The sequence below is a fragment of the Mustelus asterias genome, chromosome 20, assembly GCF_964213995.1.
Source record: "Mustelus asterias chromosome 20, sMusAst1.hap1.1, whole genome shotgun sequence".
Lineage (NCBI taxonomy): Eukaryota > Metazoa > Chordata > Chondrichthyes > Carcharhiniformes > Triakidae > Mustelus > Mustelus asterias.
The window spans coordinates 78602300-78625885 of record NC_135820.1 but is presented as its reverse complement, the minus strand read 5'-3'; the positions used below and the strand labels follow the sequence as shown (position 1 = coordinate 78625885).

The window sequence follows — 23586 nt, the reverse complement described above, 5'->3', positions numbered from 1 at the left end:
AGTGAAGCCCTACGCAAACTGGAGGAACAGTACCTCATCTTCCAGTGAGGCACTTTATAGTCTTCTGGACTCAACATTGAGTTTAACTACTTCAGACCATGAACTCGGTCCTCCATTTTAAATTTCTTTCTTCTAAGTGCCAATCTGTATCATGTTCTGCTTTCAGTGCTGGCCTTTATTCTGCTATGCTTTGTGTCTTTCATACTCTTACTAACCACTCCAGGGCAGCACAGTGGTTAGCATTGCTGCCTCACATCGATTCCCAGCTTGGGTCACTGTCTGTGTGGAGTTTGCACATTCTCCCCGTGTCTGCGTGGGTTTCCTCCGGGTGCTCCGGTTTCCTCCCACACTCCAAAGACATGCAGGTTAGGTGGATTGGCCATACTAAATTGCCCCTTAGTGTTAAGGGGACTAGCTAGGGTAAATGCATGGGGTTAGGGGGATAGGGCCTGGGTGGGATTGTGGTTGGTGCAGACTTAATGCCCGAATGGCCTCCTGCTCTGTAGGATTCCATGATTCGTTGTCTTGTGTTCCATGATATCTTTGTTATTTAATCTCCTCTGCCCTCTAACCGTACCCTGACATTTTTGATCCACCTGCCCCAGCTTTTTATTTTAACAGCACGGAACCCATCACATTGCTACTTGTCTTCAGTTCTGAAGAAGTCATATTAGATTTGAAACATTAGCTCTGTTTCTCTTAATACAAATGTTGCCAGACCTGCTGCGTTTTCCCAGCACTTTCTGTCTCACCTCTTAAGTTACTAATCGAGTAATGTTACTGCTATGTTGCAGTCCCTGTACAAACTGGCCAAGATACAGCGGTAACTGCCATCTTCCCCAGAGTTCTCGTCCACCTAAGGAGGCAGATGGGGCTTGGTTTAACAATTCAGTTGTTAAACCAAAATAGCACCTCCATCAGCTCTTGGTAGTACGCTGGAATGCATGCCTTGGTTTTTGCATTCATGTCCTGGAGTGGAACTTGAACCCAGCACCTTCTGACCCAGTGGTGAGAGTGCTACCCACTGTTCTGATGATCAACTGGCCATAGAATATTCATATTATTCTATAACTATTTTAGACCTTTGACCTGTCGGTGACATCCAGATATCCGTTTGAAGTACCATGGTTTTGTTCTGAATAACAGCACAATGACGGACAATGATTTCACTAAACTTTCTGCCCAGTCAAATTTTCTTTTTTATCCCTGGCACGTAGGCATCACGCCCATCCCTAATTACCCTTGAAAAGAAATTTACTTCTTGAATGTAACTAGGCCATCCCAGAGGGCAATTAAGAATCAATCATCAAATTAATGATCATTTTGTCCACTAGTTTCTGGAGCTCTTGCAGGAGGCTATCCTGATCCAGCTTTTGAAGTTATTGCCACTGACAGTATAACTAGAGATTATGCCGAAATGGGCATTATTTTTTCAGTGGATTGTTCTAGTTGTTAAATACCTTGTCATTTTTGGTCTCCTTGGTTGGTGCATGTATGAAGTAATTAAATCAGCAGATGGCCAGAAACCAACTGGGTCAATCCTACTTTGGAGAATAGGTAGGAAACTTTCTGATGTCCTCAGCTTCATAAACTTGGCAAAATGCTCTAAGTGATAGCTGTGGAACAGTGGGCAACACTCTTGCATCTGAGTCAGGACAGGAACACAGAATTTGGGCTGAAACTAGTGCAGTGCTGTGGGGGTGTTGCACTGTCACATGCTATCTTTCAAATGAGGCCCCAACTGTCCCCTCAGGCATCACATTGCTGTCTGTGGGAGCTTGTTGTGTCCTTGTATTAAAACAGTGACTACACTACAAAAGTACTTCCAATATACTTTGGGGCTTTCTGAAATCATGAAAGGCAGGACCTAAATGCACGTCATTTCCTTTATATGTGTGTCTGATGCTTGAACTGATTGGCCACTTTTATTTCCGGTTGACAAAAGGTAGGAGTCGGTAATTCATTAATTTTTCACTCAAAATTATCATGAGTAACTTAAAATGACTATGGAGTTTTGTTTTCCGAGAAGTAGGACATCACAACTTTAGGATGTTTTGATAAAATTAGAATGAAACCTGGAACAAAGTTTACACTGAAATAGTAGAGCATAGCATTGTTCTGTGCTTCCTAACAGGCATGGTGTAGTGTTTGTGTTACAGTACCCTATTTTCTTCATTGCAGCAACCAGAACATATTGTGGATCTATTTATGGACATTTCAGAATCTGTAGGTCCATTACTCTCAACGAATCATTTGAACCCTCACGGAGAAAGCTGTTTCATCAGTAACACAGATTCGTATCAAGCTATTGATGCTGTATTGAACATGTTGAGCGATAAGGATCCATTGCTGCCATCATCCAGTGAACCGTTCAGATTGGAGCTGCAGGGAGAAGGTAGTGAGCAGTGCCAGAGTGACACAACTGAAGGTATTGTAAATTTGTTATATATTGAAGAAAGTTTGAAATGATCCAACCTAATCAGTTGGGCTCATTATTAATCTGGCTGTTAAATATTGGGATTTATGGAGTCAGTTCTACTCCTGTTACAGCAAGCCATGCATTGTGTTTTGAAATTTTGATTTTACTGAAGTGATTTAATTATTTAAAAATAAATCTCACTCTTCAGATAGCCTGCGGACAAAGGTCACAGTGCACCAATGTCCCTCTGCTGAAGTTATCTATATATTGCAACTGCCAAAAGTTAGCTTGAGGTTGCCTCCCATTTGGTTTAATAAATACCACCACATTTGGAGTCTGGGGTATCTCGTTTACCAGGATATTTCATAGCCATAGAAACTGACAGCTCTGTAAGATGCTATTTGGCCTTTTGTGTTTCTTTGAAAGAGCAGCCATGCTTTGTCCCACACCTCATCTTTTGTCCGTAGCGGTGTAATTCCTCATCAAGTGCCTGTTGAACTTTTCTTCAAAAATATTTATGGAATCAGCTATCATCATTCTTTCAAATTAGTGTTCCAGGTCCTGACAGGATTTCTGATAACCCACAGATTATTACAGGCTTAACAGACCAGTCTTAAATTGGGAGCATCTCTTAATTTCCACTTCATCTGGAGTTTGTCCACTAACTTTGGGTATATGTTCAATCCTGGGAGTACTTGCGTGTAGGAGCTGGTTGTCTGGCCTCAGAGTTGCAGTGTGGGAATAAAACAATTCCACATAGTTGCAGTACATTTATAGTACCATTTTACCTAACATCCATTTAGTATTAATGCTGCACATAGGTCTTCTCCTACTCTTGTTAATAATGTTATTTTCCCTTTGCGTTTATCTAGTCTCCTCTTGATTACATAAGAAATAGGAGCAGCAGAAGGCTATATGGTCCCTTTGAGCATTCTCTGCTATACGATCCTTGCTGTTCTTTCACCTCTAGTTTACATTCCTGCCAAATTCCCATATCCCTGATTTCACTAGAGTCCAAAAATCTATCCATCTCAACCTTGCGTATACTCAATGGTGGAGCATCCACAGTCCTCTAGTGTAAATAATTCTAAAGGTTCGCAACCCTTTGAGTGAAGAAATTGCTTCTCATCTGATTCCTTATCCTCAGACTATACTCCCTAGTTCTAACCTCTCCAGCTAAGCATAACAACCTCCCAGCATTTAACTTGTCAAACCTCCTCAGAGTTTTGTTTGTTTCAATGAGATTGTCTCTCATTCTTCTGAACACCAGAGAGTATAGGCCCAATCTGCTCAACCTGTCATAGGGCAACCCTGTCATCCTTGGAATCAATTTCACGAACCTTCAAGGTAAGTATATCCTTGGATAAGGATATTAAAACTGCACACAATACTCCAGGCCTAATTTCTCCCAAGTCCTATACAATTGTAGCAAGACTCCCTACCTTTGTATTCGAACCCTTTGCAATAAAGACCAATATGTCATTTGCCTTCCTAATTGTACCTGCATCTTTCCTAACTTTCTGCTGCTTGCGCGAATACACCAAAATCTTTCTGAGCATTAACATATTAACATTTTAAAGTTTTGCACAATTTAAAAAAAAAAAATTTCTATTTATCCCACTAAAGTGAATAACATCACAAAGTATACAGCATCTATACTGTTCACTTCAACTGCTCCTTATGGTAACAAATTCCATAACGTTTAATCCTAGCGCTGAAACCTCTGCGTAGATGCAATTGTGTGCTTTCATTCATCCTTCTTCTCATGCCCCCTTTGTCCATTTTTGAATGCAGGATCCCCTCCATGAACTGGCAGCCTGGGGTCTCTGCATGAACTTAGTAAATGTGGGGAAAAGAATACAACTTAATGAGAATGTATTCTGACCTGGCAGGACTTGGCTTTGGAAAGCAAAAGACAAACTTTCTGTTCCTGCCCACTCCAAATCCACTGGAAAAAATTGCAGGCAGAAGAGAAAGCTCTCAGTTGCTCTGCTGCACTGCGGTTGAAGAAAGGGGAATGCCCAAGGGCATTTAGTTTCATTTTTTATTGCATTAATAGTACCAAAGTAAAGTAAATTATTTTGAGGTGAGATTGAGTAAACTAGGGTTGTTCTCCCTGGAAAGACGGAGGTTGAGGGGCAACCTAATAGAAGTTTATAAAATTGTGAAGGGCATAGATAGGGTGAACAGTTGGAAGCGTTTTCCCAGGTCAGAAATGACAAACACAAGGGGTCACAAGTTCAAGGTAAGGGGGGCAAGGTTCAATACAGATATGCGGGGGACGTATTTTACACAGAGGGTGGTGGAGGCCTGGAATGCACTACCAAGCAAGGTGGTTGAGGCAAACACGCTAGGATCATTTAAGACTTATCTAGATAGCCACATGAACAGACTGGGAATAGAGGGATGCAAACGGATGGTCTAGTTAGGAACACATGATCGGTGCAGGCTTGGAGGGCCGAAGGGCCTGTTCCTGTTTCTGTCCACTCCACTGCAGAGTACATAAATTATTAGTGTTGCAATAATGGCTTTCTAATGCCTTCCTGTGCTGTATTCTTTGTTCCTTTGTAAATCTGGAACCTCATCTGAGGTAACTTTGACAGGAATATCTATGTGTTCAGGGAGTTTAGTTATGCAACTAAAGATTGTACATTACATTTATTTATGTATCGGCATAACTTTTTAAACCAGAGCTCCTAAATTGCGTAAGTTTAGATGGGGATCCCAGGGCCCCCCCAAGGCCACCTAATTGATCTATTATCACATGTTTTTTTCCCCCCTTTGGGTACTTTATTGCAATTATTTTTATACTGTACACTAATAATTTATGTACTCTGCAGACATCACTTTGTTTTTGGAAAACTGAGTTTGAAAAGCAGAGCTAGAAATGTTCAAGACTAATGAAATTTATGATGTGCCACACAAACTCTGTTAAAGACTATGTAAGAATGACTGCTTTTTATCTACCTGCAGTGGCAAAGGATAGTACTTGAACTTCAGAAAAACACTACTGTTGCTGAGCATAACTCTGTCTTTCTTTTAGTAGCCTTGTCTAGCCCTGCCAATCTCATGTCCCAAGACCCCCACCTAGCTTCATTAGAAACAATACCACAACAGATATGTCTGTGCCTGATATGCTTACAGTTTATCATTAAGCTTAAAAATGATTCTCACACTTTCTTGAGAGATTTTTATTAAACTGAATTTGAGATTGAAGTAAAGAATATAATAAAAGGGAACAGGAGTAGACCACCTGGCCTGTCATTGCAATAATGGGTGATCTCTGGTTTCAACTCCACTTTTCGTGTCTGCTCCCCAGATCCCTTGATTCCCTGAGAGACCAAAAAGCTGACTTTCTTGGCCGTAAAATATATTCATCGGTGGAGGATTCACAACCTTCTGCAGTAGCAAAGTCCAAACATTCTTTGAGTGAAGAAATTACTCCTCATCTCGGTCCAAGATGTTCAGCCCCATAACTTGAGAGTGTTCTTGTGTTCTAAACTCTCCAGTCGGGGTAAACAACCTCTGTGTTCCCTGTCAAGCCTGTTTAAAATATTTTATGTCTCAATGAGATCTCTTATTCTAAAACCTAGAGAAAATAGACCTAATTTACTCAGCCCCTCATTATCGGACAGCCCTCTCATCTCGGGGAGCAAGTACTTTCTCTACTTGATGTGGACACCAGCCTTATTGGGTGGAAGCCAGCAACTGACATTCATGACCCAGCTAGGGTTTAATTCACTTGAAAAACAAACTAATACCACAAAACGTTTCAATGGAAAAGTAGATGTATTCTCTCAGCAACCTGGTTTTCTTTCTGAATGTCAACAAAATAAATCATGGGACTCATTAAATAGTGTTAAATGTGAGGTAAAAATTGATCCATTCCTGACAGAAAAGCAAGTTATTCATTTGTTTTGAAATTTGCCTGAAATGAAATTCACACTCCATAAGGACAGGAAATGTGCAAACTTTGTATCTACACTAAATACGTGATGGAAGTAATTTGTTTGGAGACATCATTCCAAAATAACAGCAAAAAGATTATTAATGAGGTTATTGGAATATTGTTTAGGCTGTGTTTGGACATAGTTGTAGATTTTTTTCTGATTTTTAGTTTTGGTCTATTGACCAGTGGACTAATGTATATACATTTTAATCTAATTTAATGTATGACTCTTGATTTAAAAAAAAAATTCATTGATGGGATGTGGGCGTCACTGGCTGGGCCAGCATTTATTGCCCGTTCCTAATTGTCCTTCAACTGAGTGGCTTGCTAGGCCATTTCAGAGGGCAGTTAAGAGTTAACCACATTACTGTGGCTCTGGAGTCACACGTAGGCCAGACAGGTAAGAATGGCAGATTTCCTTCCCTAAAGGACATCAGTGAACCAGATGGGTTTTTATTATAATTGACAATGATTTCATGGTTATCCTTAGACTTTTACTGAACTCAAATTTCAACTCAATTTCAAGTTTGAAGTTCAGCGATCTGTAAAGATCATTTTCACTTAGAACCTGATGAGCATTTGGCCCAAACCTTGGGTTTTGCAGTAAATGACTGTTTGCTCAAAATTCAAAATGAAACATGAGCTGAGGGGAAAGCAAAGTTAAAATAACCAGCAAATAATCAAACTCAAAATCAGTTGTGTACTTTTGTTATAGTTTGAAATATCTCTTTTTAGATGTGGCAGTGTTATATTAAATACGTCATGTTTTAGTTGGCTGTTGCATCTCAGCCTTCTCCTGAGGTCTTCATGACATGCCAATTTAGTTCAGTCCATGTGACATCATAAAATGGCTGAAAAAACTGGCTACTTCAAAAGCAATGGGCCCCAACAACATGCCAGTAGTAGTACTCGAGATCTGCTCCAGGACTAGCCACGGCCTGAGCCAAGCTGTTCCAGTTCAGCTAGAATACAGTAATCTACCTGGCAAAGTGGAAAATTGCCCAGGTATGTCCTGTCCATAAAAAGCAGGAAAAATCCAGCCCAGCCAATTACAGCCCAATGAGTCTATTCTCAACCATCAGCCATGCAGTGACCATCTCCTTTTGACAATCACTGGCATTACCATCGCTGCTTGCGTCACTCAACATCCAGGGAGTTACCATTGACCAGAAAGGAATGTGACCAGCCAAATAAATACTATGGCAACAAGAACAGATCAAATGCTGAGAATTCTGTGGCAAATAGCTCCCCTATGTCTCCCCAAGCTTGTCAACCGTCTACAAGGCACAAGTTAGGAGTGTGATGGAATGCTGTTCACTTGCCTGGATAAATGCAGCATCAACAATGCTGAGGAAGCTTGACACCCTCCAGGACAAAGCAACCCACTTGATTGGCACCACATCCACCACCATCAAAGGTTATTGGGTGTAGGTAGAATGTGGAGATGAGTCCACAATCAAATCAACCATGATTTTATTGAATGACAGAGCAGGCTCCAGGGGCTGAATGGCTAGCTCCTTCTCCTGATTCATATGTTTGTATGTTAAACATTTACTGCCTTGACCACTGACGCACAGTAGCAGCAGCATGTACTGAACATTAGATGAACTGCAGCAGCTCCCAAGGCTCCTTTGGCAGCACCTTCCAAACCTGTGATCTCTATCACCTAGAAGGACAAGGGCAGCAGTTGCATGGGAGCACCACTACCTTACAAGTTCCACTCCAAGCCACAACCCACCCTGACTTGGAAGTAAATCGCCATTCCATCAATGTTGCTGGGTCAGAATCCTGGATTCCTTTCCTAACGGTACTCTGGGTGTACCTACACCACATGGACTACAGTGGTTCAAGAAGGCAGCTCACCACCATCTTCTCAACTCAAGGGCATTTAATGATGTAAAGCAAGTGCTGGTTGAGCCAGCGATGCACGTATCCGGGGAACAAATTTTAAAAATCACAGCATACAAACAAAGAATTTTGTCAGGTGGATGAGTAGCTGGATATATTTATCTGTTGTCTTTTAAAGTGACATAATTATGAATATATTTTACTATTCATTTTTGAAGCTTAGCATTTGTGTAAATTAGATCATTGTTTATGTTCAAATTAATTCGAATTCTTAGGGGTTTTCATCAATAAAAACAAGACCCATTACTGAATTATTACTAATTTTAGCCCTAAGGTTGGGCAATGTAGGTGCTGTCATCACTGCGGTGGAAGATGAGCATGAAGGAGTGTCTGGGCTTCAAGAATCTTCACAGAACAGCAACAACTCTGAGCCTAATCCTGTTCAACCCAACCGGAAGTCCCCCCGCCTCCACACGCCAGGTTAGTGGATGCAAACATACATAGAAATATACATAGAAAATAGATACCAGAATGGGCCATTCAGCCCTTTGAGCCTGCAGTATCATTCATTATGACCATGACTGATCATCTCCTCTCTCTCTCTCTCTCTCTCTCTCTCTCTCTCTTTCCCCCCCCCCCCCAAAATGTTTTGGCCCCGGTTTCTGGACCCCCCACCGTATCCTTTTTGAATCTGTCCTGTCTAATCCTGTTAGAATTTTATAAGTTTCTATGAGATTTCCCCTCACTCTTCTAAACTCCAATGAATATAATCCTAACTGACTTAGTCTCTCTTCATATGACAGACCTGCCATCCTAGGAATCAGCTTGGCAAATCTTGGCTGCACTCCCTCTATAGTGAGAACATCCTTCCTTAGATAAGGACACCAAAACTGCACACACTACTCCAGGTGTGGCCTCATCCATGTCTATACGATTGCAGTAAAACATCCCTATTTCTATATGCAAATCCTGTCGCTACGAAGGCCAACATACCATTTACCAGCTTTACTGCCTGCATACCTGCACGTTTTCAGCAACTGATGCACGAGGACACCAAGGTCTCCCTGAGTATCCAACTCTCAATTACACCCATTCAAATAATAATCTGCCTTCCTATTTTTGCTCACATTTATCCGTGTTATTTTGCATCGGCCATGCATATGCCTACTCACTCAGCCTGTCCAAATCGTGCTGAAGCATCTCTACATCCTCCTCAAAGATTACCTTCTCACCCAACTTTGTATCCCCTGCAAGTTTGGAAATAACACGTTTAGTTCCCTCATCCAAATCACTAATATATGATGTGAACAGTTGGGATCCGAGCATAGATCCCGTTGGTACCCCACTAGTAACTGCCTGCCAATCAGAAGAAGACCCCTTTATTCCAATTCTTTGCTTCCTCTCTGCTAACTTGCTTTCTATCCATCTCGATTATCCGCAATCCCATGTGCTTTAACTTTACATAGTAATCTGCCTCGTGAGACCTTGTCAAAAGCCTTCTGAAAGTCTTAAAGCTCATCCACCAGTTTTCCTTGGTCACTCTACCAGTTACATCCTCAAATAATTCCAGTAGATTAGTCCAGCATGATTTCCCTTTTGTAAATCCATGCTGACTGTCGAATATACCATTGCTTTCCAAATGCTGTGCTGTGAAATCCTTGATAATAAACTTGCAACTTCTCTACTGCCAAAGTTGGGTTCACTGGTCTGTAGTTCCTTGTTTTCTCTCTACCTCCCTTTTTGATTAGCAGCCTTACATTAGCTACTCTCCATGAGAACAGAATGATTTTTAAGGGCTTCTCATCTGAGCAGGAATTCAGTTGGGAATGTATTACTTTGAAGCTATGTGTGGGAATTTAGCTCAGCCCTAATACTGCTTTGTTATTGCGCCATAGAGCAATGTCTCTGGTCACAGATTCATATCTTCCCAATCCTTTTTGTGTACCTCTTCAATATAAAGGATTTTCCCATGTTGTCTATATTTCTGTGTTGGCCCAGAAAATAATGGCTCCAGGAATCTACTGGGCATTAGTGTACAGGTAAGTGATGTAAAGTGCAAGTCCCAGATTTGCTTCTTAAGTTCTGTTGAACAGAAGAAATAGGAGCCGGAGCAGGCCATTTGGTCCCTCGTGCCTACTCTGTCTTTCAATAAGGTCATTACTGAACTTGCACATATTTGTCTGTATTTCCTATGTAAACTGCATTTTCCTGCCATATCCCCATAATACCTTGATTTCCTCAGTCCCAAAATACTATGGATCTTGGTGTTGAATATACTTAACTGTGCATCCATAGCCCTCGAGGGTAAAGAATTTCAAAAATTCGCAACCTTCAATGAAAATATTTCTTCTCATCTTGCTAAATGGTCTTATGTTCAGACTATGATCCCCAATTCTATACTTTCCAGCCAGTCCTAAGTTTCAATGCGATCACACCTCATTGTAGAGAATATAGGTCCATTCGACTCGATCTCTCCTCAGGATTAAACTTTTATCACAGGAATCAATCTGATAAACCTTTGTTGCATCCCCTTCAAGGGCAAGTATATCTTTACACACAATTCTAGGTGTGGTCTCACCAAAGCTCAATATGTAATTACAGCAAGACTTCCTTACTCTTAAATTCCATCTCCAGCAATAGAGATTAACCTATCATTTAGCTTCCTATTCTTGTATTTACAAATTTAAGTTTTTGTGACTTATGTATAAGAATACCCAAATATCTCCGAATGCTGAAGTTTACTAGATTGTCACCTTTTTAAAAGAAAGTCTGTTTTCCTTTCTTCCCACTAACGTGAATAATTTTCACACTTTCCAATATTAAACTCCATCTGCCAACATTTTGTTCAATTGCTTAATATGTCTGTATCCCATTATAGTTGTTTTGGGTATTCCTCGCAGTTTAGTTTTCCAACTGGTTTTGTATCCAAAACTCTGGCGCCCATTTCTTTAACACCAACCAAATTCCATTCTCCTATCAGCCCCCATAGTCATTTACCTACATCGGTTCCCAGTTGAGTAACCTTTTGATTTTAAAATTCTTACCCTTGCTTTCACATTCCTCCCTTCCCAATCTCTAACCTCCAGCCCTACAATTCTTTGAAGTATCTGCCCTCTCTTAATTCTGGCTTCTTGCGTATTCCCAATGATAATTGCTCCATCGTTGATGTCATGTCTTCAGTTGCTTGCGCCCTAAGCTCTGGAATTCCCCTCTATCTCACTTTCCTCCTTTAAGACACTCCTTAACACTTGCCCCTTTGACCAAATGTTTTTTTTCATCTGATCTAATATCTCCTGATGTGGCTCAGTGTCGCATTTGTTTTATAATCCTTTGATGCACCCTGGGATATTTTATTATGTTCAAGATTATATAAAAATAAAAGTTATCAACAAACCTGGATAGATTACACCTCATCTAAGCTATTGATATAGATTGTAAGTAGCAGAGGTGCCAGTACTGATTATTAACACTCGCATTGTCATTCTGAAAATGACCATTTAATCTACTGTATTTTCTGCTATTTAAATAATCCTCAATCCATGCTAGCATGTTACTCCCAATCCTATAAACTCTAATCTTGCATAATCTTTTGTGTGGCACCTTATTGAATGCCATTCGGAAATCTAAATGTGTTACATCTTTTGGTTCCCCGCCTATATGTCATGCTTGTTGGACCCCCACAAAAGCTCGTAATAGGTTTGTCAAAAATTGTTACCCTTTCATAAAAGTACAGCTGCTCCCTGATTTTTGTTGTGATTTTTCATGTACCTTGTTAGATGTTCCTATTAATCGATGCTGGAAGATCAAAACCACTGCGCGCACTATCTCTGCAGTTAACCCTTCTTTAAACACTGGGTGGTAGCTTATTGGGTTTACGGGAATTTGTCAGCTTTTAGAACTATTAATTAATCCAGATCTTTGCTTTACTCGTTTTAATTGTTTTTAACCACCACCTTCCATTCCACTTCCCATTGGATCCTTGATTCCCTGCTATTTTTTGTATATTTTTATTTTCTCCTATGAAGACTGCAATTTTTTTCAACTTCTCACCCACTCCTTTGTTCCCCATGATTTCTCCTGTCTCTGAATGCCCCACATTTACTGTCACTTTGTTTTTATATATTTGTTATTTTGGTTTTTTAATTCATTCATGGGATCGCTGGCTGGGCCAGCATTTTTTTGCTTATCCTTGAGGGCATTTAAGAGTCAACCACATTGCTGTGGGCCTGGAGTCACATGTAGGCCAGACCAGAGAAAGATGACAGATTTCCTTCCCTAAAGGACATTATTGAACCAGAACAGTTTTTACGACAATCGACAATGGTTTCATGGTCTCCATTAGACTTTTCATTCCAGATTTTTATTGGATTCAAATTTCATCATCTGTCATCTGCCATGGTGGGGTCCGAACCCACGTTCAAAGAGCAACATTTGTTTTGTGTTTCTTGCTAGGTTTATACTTTTCTGTTTCCTCCCCCTTTCTCAATTTCTTGGTCAACCATTGCTGATTTCCAAAATGTGTGTCTATCTCTCTCATTCATTTGAGGCACTGTAAATGGTGATCTGGGGAATACTCTATTTTATAAGGTTGGGCACTGGATCTAAAGTAGAATGTACTTGTACTTTCCTTTAAGATTAGAAGGGTTGATACTCCACTTGCTTGAAATAAATGCTGGCTTCACTTACAAGTCAGCTTGTAAAAGAGATCAAGTATTTTGGTTTAATGTCAATAAATACATTAGCAATTATATGGAAGGGAGGGCAATAGTGGACGTAAACATGGTTCATATCCTAACTGCAAGAATCATTGGTTTAGAATATTTCCAAGTTTCTTGCATCTAAGTTTTTTTGTGTTCTTTCATGGAATGTGAATGTCACTGGTAAAGCCAGCATTTGTTGCTTATTCCTAATTGCCCTTGAACTGACTGGCTTGTTAAGAGTCAACCACATTGCTGTGGGTCTGGAGTCACACAGACCAAGTCTGGCAGCATCTGTGGAGAGAGAAACAGCATTAACGTTTCGAGTCTGTATGACTCAAAATCTCTCTCCACAGACGCTGCCAAACTTGCTGAATTTTTCCAGCATTTTCTGTTTTTATTTCTGATTTCGTGCATCTGCAGTATTTTGCTTTTGCCAAGTAAGGATGGCAGATTTTCTCCCCTAAATGACATAATTGAACCAGATGGGTTTTTATGGCAATCGATGATAGTATCCATAGTCACCATTATGTAGTCTAGATTCCAGATTTGTTAAATTTAAATTCCACCAGCTGACATGGTGGGATTTGATCCCATGTCCCCAGACCAATAGCCTGGTTCTCTGGATTACTGATCCAGTGACGTTACCACCATGCTGCCATCTCCCCAGTAGTGCCCTGAGTTAGGTGAGTTCATCTTTCATGTCCTTCCCTTGCTTTCTATGTTATTTCCTAGTTTAAAGCTCGGACGGGGATATAGGAGATACATTAATGAAACAAAATTAATGAAATAGGGGCTGCAAGGTAACACAGCAGTTAACATTGCTGCCTCACAGCACCAGGGACCCGGGTTCGATTCCAGGCTTGGGTCACTGTCTGTGTGGAGATTGCACGTTCTCCCCGTGTCTGAGTGGGTTTCCTCCGGGTGCTCCGGTTTTGTCCCACAATCTGAAAGATGTGCTGGTTAGGTGCATTGACCCGAACAGGCACCGGAGTGTGGTGACTAGGGGAATTTCACAGTAACTTCACAGCATAACTTGTGACTAATAAATAAACTTTAAATTATCTACCATTTCGTCAAAATTTATATCAAATCAAAAAGAGTGGTTATTTAATGGAGTGAGTTCGCCATTTAAAAAAAAAAAATTGTACTTAAAAGGAGTAGTGACCATTTGACAGTCATGGAGTTATTTAATCCCAACACATTCCAAGAGAGTGGAGCTTGAAACTCTTCTTTCCCAAGTTTTATATTAATTCATGATGATATCCATTATACAATCAGTTGTTTTTATGGTCTTGTACACTTGAGCTGCTGTGTATTTAGTGTTGTGAAGCTAAATTTGTTTGGTCTTCCAAATGACCTATTCTTTCCTCATTCAAAGCATCTAAATTTAGTGGCACATCACAGTCTGAAATTAACTTCCACCATTCCACCACCTTAACAGAATTCCCTTGAATGCTGCTTTCTTTGGCCCTCAGATTGACTGACTTTGTAGTTTCGTTTGCAAATTTTGACATTTTCCCTTTAGCCATATATACAACTCATCAATGTACTCAGTGAACAGAAGTGGTCGCAGAGCAGGACTTTGCTACCTGCTTCCAACCAATGAGAAACTGCCCTTGGCCCGTACTATCTCCTCTCTTTTAACACGTTTTTAATCCATTCAATTCCACATCCATTAACTCTTCTCTAGCGGTTGGCTGTGTAATACTGAAAGTTAGGCTTTCTTAATTTATACCTTATACACTAGATTTTCTGCACTTTTTCAAAGAATGCTACCAGATTTGTGGAGCACATTTTTTCTGAAATCTGTTTGTTGCTTCTAATTATTCCTCTTCGTATATAAATTTAAGAAGTCATATCAGAGGGTTGTTGAGAGTCAGCCAGATTGTTGATACTAGCTTTTTAATAGTAGTGTTCAAGATTGTGAGGAGCTTAGAGTAACTGGAGAGAAACTTCCTACTGGGGGAACTAGAGGACGCCAATTTAAGGTGATTGTAAAAGAACCAACAATGATATGAGTGAAAATCTTTTTTTATACAGTGACTGGCGATTAGGATCTGGAATGCACTGCGCAGAGTATGATGGAGGCAATCTTGGCTTTCAGAGAGAATTGCATACCACCTAAAGAGAGAAAAATTGCAGGGCTACAGAGTAAGGGCTGGGGAATGGAACTGGCTAAATAGCTGTTGCAGGGGGCTGGCATGGACATGATGGGCTGAATGGCTACCACTTGTGCTGTAATCAAGCTGTTCTCCAAAACTTGAATTCATTAAAAAAATATTTGTTCTGTATCTTTGCAGTTTCCTCTTTGCAATTAAAAAAATCCATGTTAATTTGTAGTTCTGTGTATTAATTCCCTTTCCACTCCACGTAACCTCAAGTCAACCAGCTTTTTCCCTTTTCGTTTGTTTGTTATGGTCATTTATCGTAAAGTGTTTGCCAACACTTAATTCAGCTATCTAATCATTTTTCTTAACTCGATCTAAAACACCTATTTTCTTAAGCATTCCAATGTGCTGTTTCAGGAAGGCATCCTGTTCACATTTTACAATCCGTTTTCTCCCTTAGTCAGCAAGTGAGTAATTTAAGTAATAATTTCATATTCTTACCTGTCGTCTTAGAAATCTGTCTACAGTTTTCCTCATTTCCATTTCATAATTTTGGAGTCTGCAGTACACTTTCACACACCTATTTTTCTTTGGTCTCTGACCATATTGACTTCAAATTTTGTGTTTCGTCAGTCCCCTTCACAACATGAATTCTGTCCTTCAATATTGACACTGCTTACCTCTTCTATCCCACCTAAAAATATTAAAACCTGATGTGATTATTTTGCATTTCTGCCCAAACTGCAGCCAAGTTTCTGCTCGTGCAATTAAAACTATATCTTAAATCTATAATTGCATCTAATTGCTCCTCTTTATTCCCCACAGTGATCACTGCAGTACATGCACTTTGATTTTTTGCTTGGTTCCCCATTTTATTTTTCTTCTGTCTTTTCCCTGATGCCAATGTGTTTGGCTTTTCTCCTTTCGCTTTCATTTGTCTGGATGCTGTTCCTTTTGCTAAGTTTTAACAATGTATTATTTATTTTATTGTTCCTTCTCATTTTACTTTCCTTCCTGACTTCCATCATAATTTAAATGATTCCTCACTTGTTTGCTGGTATATTAGCTGCCTTCTTTGCAGACTAGCTTTTCATTTCTATGAAGTGACCAATAAAATAGAAACCCTAACAGCATCTTTTTGCTGCATGATAAATGTTCCAATCTTAGTGTTCTCTATTTTAGCTCGTGTCTGAACAGTAATGCAATGAAAATCAACCTTGAAGTTCTACCCCTATGCCTGTTTCCTGAGCTCCTTTCGTAAGACTTTGCTTTCTTGTTGAACATTCCCAGGTGGGCCAAGATGATTGGCTGATATCCCTCCTTAATCTCCTCCAATCTATCCAAATTGTTGTTTACCCGTACCTCATCACGTGGGAAGCAAGAAGACGCCCAGGACACTCCTCCAATACTGGAATAAACAGAATACCCGCCTCTCCAATTAGCAAATCTCCAGTTACAATTACATACCTAACTACATTTCTAATCATCTTGTCCCATTACCTCAGACTTAATTAGTGTGTATGGTGCCATTTAATAGTGTTCCTACCCAGTGTTCTCATCCTTACCACGGTGAGCCAGTGCTTCAGACCTTGTGGCAAGATTAATAAGCTTCGGGCATTCCTGCTTTAACATATTTCTTTTTGCCTTCCCTTATGTAAATAGCCACCGATCCTTAGTGTACCACTTCCACTACTGTCTCCCAGCAAATTAAGTTTAAGTTGCAAGTGACAGTGACGTAATTGGAGGAGCAGCTGAATGGAGTGTGTGAATGATAAACATTGGAAAAAGCTGATGTTGAAATCTCTGGTATTGCTTGTGTATCTCACAGAGCAAGGATCAGGCCCTTTGGCCCTCCAAGCCTGTCCCGATCATGATGCCCTAACTAAACTTAAAAAAAACTTTCTGCCTTACTCGATCCGTATCCCTCTATTCCTCCCCTATTCATGTACCCATCCAGATGCTTCTTAAATGTTGCTAATGTGCCTGCTTCCACCACCTTCTCTGGCAGCGCGTTCCAAGCACCCGTCACTCTTTGCATAAAGAACTTCCCCCGCACATCTCCCTTAAACTTCCCCCTCCCACCTTGAACCTGTGCACCCTTGTAATTGATACTTCAACCCTGGGAAAAAGCCTCTGACTATCCACTCTGCCACGTCTCTCATAATTTTGTAGACTTCTATCCGGTCTCCCCATAGCCTCCGTCTTTCCAGTGAAAACAATCCTAGTTTATTCAACCTCTCCTCATAGACAGGATCTTCGAGACCAAGTAGCATCTTGGTGAACCACCTTTGCACTCTCTCCAAAGCTTTCATGTTCTTCTGATAGTGTGGTGACCAGACCAATATCGCCTAACCAAGGTTTTTATATAACAGCAACATGATTTTCCAGCTCTTGTACTCAGTGCCCTGGCTGATGAAGGCAAGCATGTCAGATGCCTTCTTAATTACCTTGGCCACCTGTGTTGCCATTTTTAGGGAATTGTAGACCTGCACACCCAGATCCCTCCTAACCCAGATATGTTAATGTTCCTAAGAGTTCTGTCATTGACAGTATAATTCGCACCTAAATTTGATCCTCCAAAATGTATCACATCGCATTTGTCCAGATTAAACTACATCTACCATTTCTGTGCCCAAGTCTCCAATCTATCTATATCCTGTTGTATCTTCTGATAATCCCCAGCACTATCAGCAACTCCACCAATCTTCCGTCATCCGCAAACTTACTAATCCGGCCCCCCATGTTTTCCTCCAGATCATTTAACAGCAGAGGTCCCAGCACTGATCTCTACGGAACACCACTGGCTACAGATCTCCCTTCTGAAAAACACCCTTCCACCGCTACTCTATCTTCTATAACCAAGCCAGTTCTGTATCCATTTAGCCAGTCCACCCTGAATCCCATGTGATTTTAGTTTTTGTACCAGCCTGCCATGTGGGACCTTGTCAAACATCTTACAAAATCCATATAAACTATATCCAAATCCCTTCCCTCATCAATTATCTTTGCCACCTCTTCAAAAAACTCAATCAAGTTGGTGAGACATGACCTTCCCCATCCAAAACCATGCTGCCTGTGGGTGACTACCCTTGGAAGCTCTTACTCGAAAAACCTTTCTCCCTGCCACCATGTGTTAAATTGTCTATAATTCCACCTTGAGCTCTGAGATCTAGTACTTGAATAATCTCAGTTGGAGACACTTATTTTGGCAGTTATGTCACTGGACTAGTAATAGAGGTTAGGCTGATCTCTATAAAAATGACCAATAAGCTGTTAAGTTGTTGGAAAAACCTTAACTGGGTCATTAGTATCCTTAAGGGAAAGAAACCTGCTGTCTTTACCAGTCCAATCTGTCAATGACCCCCATCACACATCAATATTGTTAACTCTTAACTACCCTCTGAAATAGAATATCAAGCCACTCACTCAGTTATCCAAACAAGTAAGGATGGGGAAAGAAATGTTATTCTTAGCAGTGGTGCTTACAATTCAAATTTTTTTTAAAGAAAAACTTCCTCCATTTGTTTTTTTTTGAAGCATTTGTGTTCTCCTTGTCCTTCTCCCTTATCGTTCATAAATCACAGATTCATCCTCAAAGATAGTCCAAAAACAATTTCAGTGTTCATCAATTCTTAGTACACTATTCAATCCTCAGCTTCGGCAGATTCTCTCTCCACATCCCCACATTACCTGTTCTGATAAAAGCACAGGCTCCATTTCCACTTTGAATGATGTTTTGAATGTATACTTTGGATGGCAAAGTCAAATTTAGTTACAATGCCTTCTGTATTTATTTGCATTTTTGCAGTAGCTGTGGTGGAGAGTAAAGTGGATGAAAACAAGGAACAGTCTGCAAGAATCATTCACCCAAGCAGTAAAGAATTTAAAAAGACATGGGGATTCCGACAAACAACTATTGCAAAACGAGAGAATGCAATGGATGCAGAGAACTCTGACACTGCTCTGAGTGAGAATTCTGACCATTTAACCCCCTTATTGCGAAGGAGCAGGCGACAGACTCAGCGATCTGCCAAAGTTCAAGAATTTATTTCAGCAGCTCAGAAGCGCTATCGTCGAATGACAGGACTTGATGACGGTGGTGAATTCATTGCAAATTCTGAGACAGGGGCAGGGTCTGATGGCAGTGTGGAAGCAGATGAAAAAGGAGACATGGCCACAGACTCAGGTTCTGCTCATATATTTGAAGCAACAAATGAGATGGCTAATTCTGATGAAGACAGCAGCACCAACAGTGACAGTGATGAACTTACACTAAAGGAGCTACAGAATCAGCTGAGAAAACGGCGTGGTCAGGAACAGCCTGATTCACCACAGAATACACACAAAGTGCAGGAAACACGCACTGAAGAAAACCAATCCAGAAAAGAATCAAAGTCTCTAGTCACTGCAAAAACGAAGAAGAAAATAGTCACTCCTGTGAAGAAAGGTAGTAAAAGTGGTACTGTTTTGAAGGAAAAAGAAGCCAAGCCACAATCTGAAGTTAAGTCAGAGACAGATGATGATGACAGTTCAGTCAACCAGTCAGACAATGACTACAATGACCCAGATAAATTGTATTGTATATGTAGGCAACCACATAACAACAGGTAGGTGTCTGGATTCGGGAAGCTGCATGTATAAGCATGACATCAAAATATAAGACAAATGTTGAAGCAGCAGCCTAGTTTCTAGCTAATTAAATAATGAATTGCTGCTTCAAAAGTGCTGCTACTTCGATGCAATCAGTTTACTGTGAAGCAATTTATGAAGCCCAGGATACACAGGAAGATGATGGAGATATTCCCAGTTGTAGAGGTGATATAAATGACCAAATAATCTGTATGTGGTGATTGTTGAGGATAAATGTTGGGGCAGGACATTGGGATAACTTAGTATAGTAGTATAGTATTTCTTAATGTAAACCTGAGGAGATAGACAACGCCTCATTTTAACATCTCTGCAGAAACACTGTGCCTCAGATAGTCCTTGTGTATCAACCCAGATTGAGTCAGAAATTCAAGTTGGGTTTAAACCCACAATCTTCCAGTAAAGGGGTTTTAAAATTGACCATGGGACTCTGTTTTTCAGTTAAATGTTCAAAACCAAGGTTTTCATAGGCCAATAATTAATGTGCCTTCAAATCAGGGCTCAATTCCTCAATTTCCCAGTTTATGCTGACATTGGGTGTAAAGTGATGAAAGGTGATCATGCTACTACTGAAAAGAAAGTTTTCATGGCATCTTTTGTGACTTCAGGACATTTAAACTCCATTCACAGCCAATAACGTACTGTTGCAGGAAAACTAGCTAAGGCTTGACATCTGGGAAGGATGTTTTAAGATGTAGCAGTTTTTTGAAATAGGCTGCTGTGGGGTGATTGGACAGTGTTAAACCTTGTTTGCCCAACTGCACTGTTAGCATAGCAGATCCTCCACTCCACATACTATCCTGACTTGGATCTATGTCACCATTCCATCGCCATCACGGAATTAAATTCTTGGAACCCCCTTCCTAACAGCAGTGTGTGTGCATCTACAATGTAAAGAATACAGCGGTTCAAGAAGGTGGCTCTCCACCACCACCTTGGGGGCAATTAGGAGTGAGCAATAAATGCTGGTCTGGCCAACAATGCCCACATCCTGTAAAAGAATGAAAGGAACATTGAGGTTGGCACTCAATGGAAGCAATGGAATAACCAATATTTCCATCTGGCTACCTGGGAGTAGGTCCGAGGTGTGCACGTTGATGGGAATTGGAGAGGCATTCGGGTTTCACAAGTATCAGGGTGTAGGCTGAGCTCAGAATTCAGATACTTTTTTTCTGAAGTAGCAATAAAGGAAAAGCCCAACTTGAGGCTGAGCTCAGCATAGGCATAATTCTTAGGCAACCTGATAGCTTCTGTTAACCTGAGAGAGTTTGTGAGCAGAGTTAATATTCATTGGAAGAAATGGGATGCAACCATAAATTATTTTGGAAGTCTAGGAGATTAGGTTGCTCTAGCTAGCTATGTGGCTGAAGAGGCTCTCTGCCTGTTTCACACTCAGACTCTGAATAACACTCAGTATAAAACTTTTGAAATCTATTCTAGCCTTTCTTTAAATAACTTCAAACAAAATTAATCGGACAGATTATAAACTGAACAGAAGCAATTTTTCCAATTAGTGAAACATAGTCGGGAATGTTAAACTGTCTATATCTTCAGTTGATTGTAAAATAGTACCCTTGTATCCTCAAGTTGGAGGAATTGCAGTACTGCTCAGAATAAGGCAGAAGCAAATTAGAAATGAAGAGAAAATAATTGTATATAACATGCAATTTCAGTAAGCATCATACTTTAGTCAAATAAGAACCTCGCTAGTTAGGATTAAGAATATTTGAATTAAAAGTGGGAATTTTAAATCCCATGCGGCTTCATAGAAACATAGAAGATAGGAGCAGGAGGAGGTCATTTGGCCCTTCGAGTCTGCTCTGCCATTCATTAAGATCATGGCTGTTCATCTAGAACATAGAAAAAATACAGCACAAACAGGCCCTTCGGCCCACAAGTTGCGCCGGTCATGTCCCTACCTACCTAGGCTTACCTATAATCCTCAATCCTATTAAGTTCCATGTACTCATCCAGAAGTCTCTTAAAAGACCCTATCAAGTTTGCCTCCACCACCACTGACGGCAGCTGATTCCACTCACCCACCACCCTCTGAGTGAAAAACTTACCCCTGACATCTCCTCTGTACCTACTCCCCAGCACCTTAAACCTGTGTCCTCTCGTAGCAGCCATTTCAGCCCTGGGAAAAAGCCTCCGAGAATCCACCCGATCTATATCTCTCAACATCTTGTACACCTCTATCAGGTCACCTCTCATCCTTCGTCTCTCCAAGGAGAAAAGACCGAGCTCCCTCAACCTATCCTCATAAGGCATGCCAACCAATCCAGGCAACATCCTTGTAAATCTTCTCTGCACCCTTTCAATAATTTCCACATCCCTCCTGTAATGAGGTGACCAGAACTGAGCGCACTACTACAAGTGGGGTCTGACGAGGGTCTCATAAAGCTGCATTATTATCTCCTGACTCCTAAACTCAATCCCTCGATTGATGAAGGCCAGCACACCATAAGCCTTCTTAACCACCTCCTCTACCTGCGAGGCCGATTTAAGAGTCCTATGGACCCGGACCCCAAGGTCCTTCTGATCTTCTACACTGCTAAGAGTCTTATCCTTGATATTATACTCCTTCATCCCATTTGACCTGCCAAAATGGACCTCTACACATTTATCCAGGTTGAAGTCCATCTGCCACTTCTCCGCCCAGTCTTGCATCCTATCTATGTCACGCTGCAGCTTCTGACATCCCTCCAAACTATCCACAACACCACCAACCTTCGTGTCATCGGCAAACTTACCAACCCATCCCTCCACTTCCTCATCCAGGTCATTTATGAAAATGACAAACAGCAAGGGTCCCAGAACAGATCCCTGGGGCACTCCACTGGTGACCAACCTCCATTCAGAAAAAGACCCATCTCCAACCACTCTCTGCCTTCTGCAGGCAATCATGATGTGGAGATATCTTGATGTCTGTGTCGATATTCTGCAGGCAAGCCAGTTCTGGATCCACAAGGCAACAGCCCCTTGGATCCCATGCCCTCTCACTTTCTCGAGAAGTCTTGCATGGGGGACCTTATCGAACGCCTTGCTGAAGTCCATGTGAAGCACATCTACCGCTTTTCCTTCGTCAATGTGTTTAGTCACATTTTCAAAGAACTCCACCAGGCTCGTAAGGCACGATTTGCCTTTGACAAAGCAGTGCTGACTACTTTTGAGCATACTAAACTTCTGTAAATGTTCATAAATCCTGTCCCTCAGGATCTTCTCCATCAACTTACCAACCATTGAGGTTAGACTCACCGGCCGGTAATTTCCTGGGCTATCCCTATTCCCTTTCTTGAATATAGGAACCACGTCCGCAATCCTCCGGAACCTCTCCCGTCTCCATCGACGACGCAAAGATCATCGCCAGAGGCTCTGCAATCTCTTCCCTTGCCTCCCACAGTAACCTGGGGTACATCCCATCCGGTCCTGGCGACTGATCTATCTTGATGCTATTCAAAATTTCCAACACATCCTCTTTCTTGATGTCCACATACTCAATCTTTTCAGTCCACCTCAATCCTGTAGTACAACCACCCAGGTCTTTTTCCACCGTGGGTACCGAGGTAAGATATTCATTAAGCACCTCTGCTATTTCTTCCGGTTCTGTACAGACTTTCTCACCTTCACATTTTATAGGTCCTATTCCTTCACATGTCATCCTTTTACTCTTCACATATTGATAGTAACCCTTAGGGTTCTCCTTAATCTTACCTGCCAAGGCCTTCTCGTGACCCCTTCTGGCTCTTATTTCTTTCTTAAGTTCCTTCCTACAAGCCGTATACTCATCTAGATCCCTATCATCTAGTAGCTCTCTGAACCTTTTGTACGTTTTCCTTTTCTTTTTGACTAGGTTCAGCGCAGCTTTCGTGCAACCTACCAAAACCTCCCTGTTTCATCAGAACATTGTCATGC

At 41.0% G+C, this 23586-nt stretch overlaps 1 protein-coding gene across 6 annotated transcripts in view; it reads left to right on the top strand.

The window, feature by feature from the left end:
* Window positions 1–23586, top strand: part of LOC144508666 (death-inducer obliterator 1-like) — a 123827-nt gene that overhangs the window by 28686 nt on the left and 71555 nt on the right. For 5 of the 6 annotated variants that reach the window (XM_078236907.1, XM_078236905.1, XM_078236904.1 and 2 more), the window contains 3 exons: window positions 2182–2428; window positions 8544–8696; window positions 18833–19631. In XM_078236907.1, the coding sequence (XP_078093033.1) occupies window positions 2209–2428; window positions 8544–8696; window positions 18833–19631 (1172 nt within the window). In that variant the 5' untranslated portion in view covers window positions 2182–2208. The remainder of the gene's footprint in view (window positions 1–2181; window positions 2429–8543; window positions 8697–18832; window positions 19632–23586) is intronic. The other variant, XM_078236906.1, reaches the window with a different exon arrangement.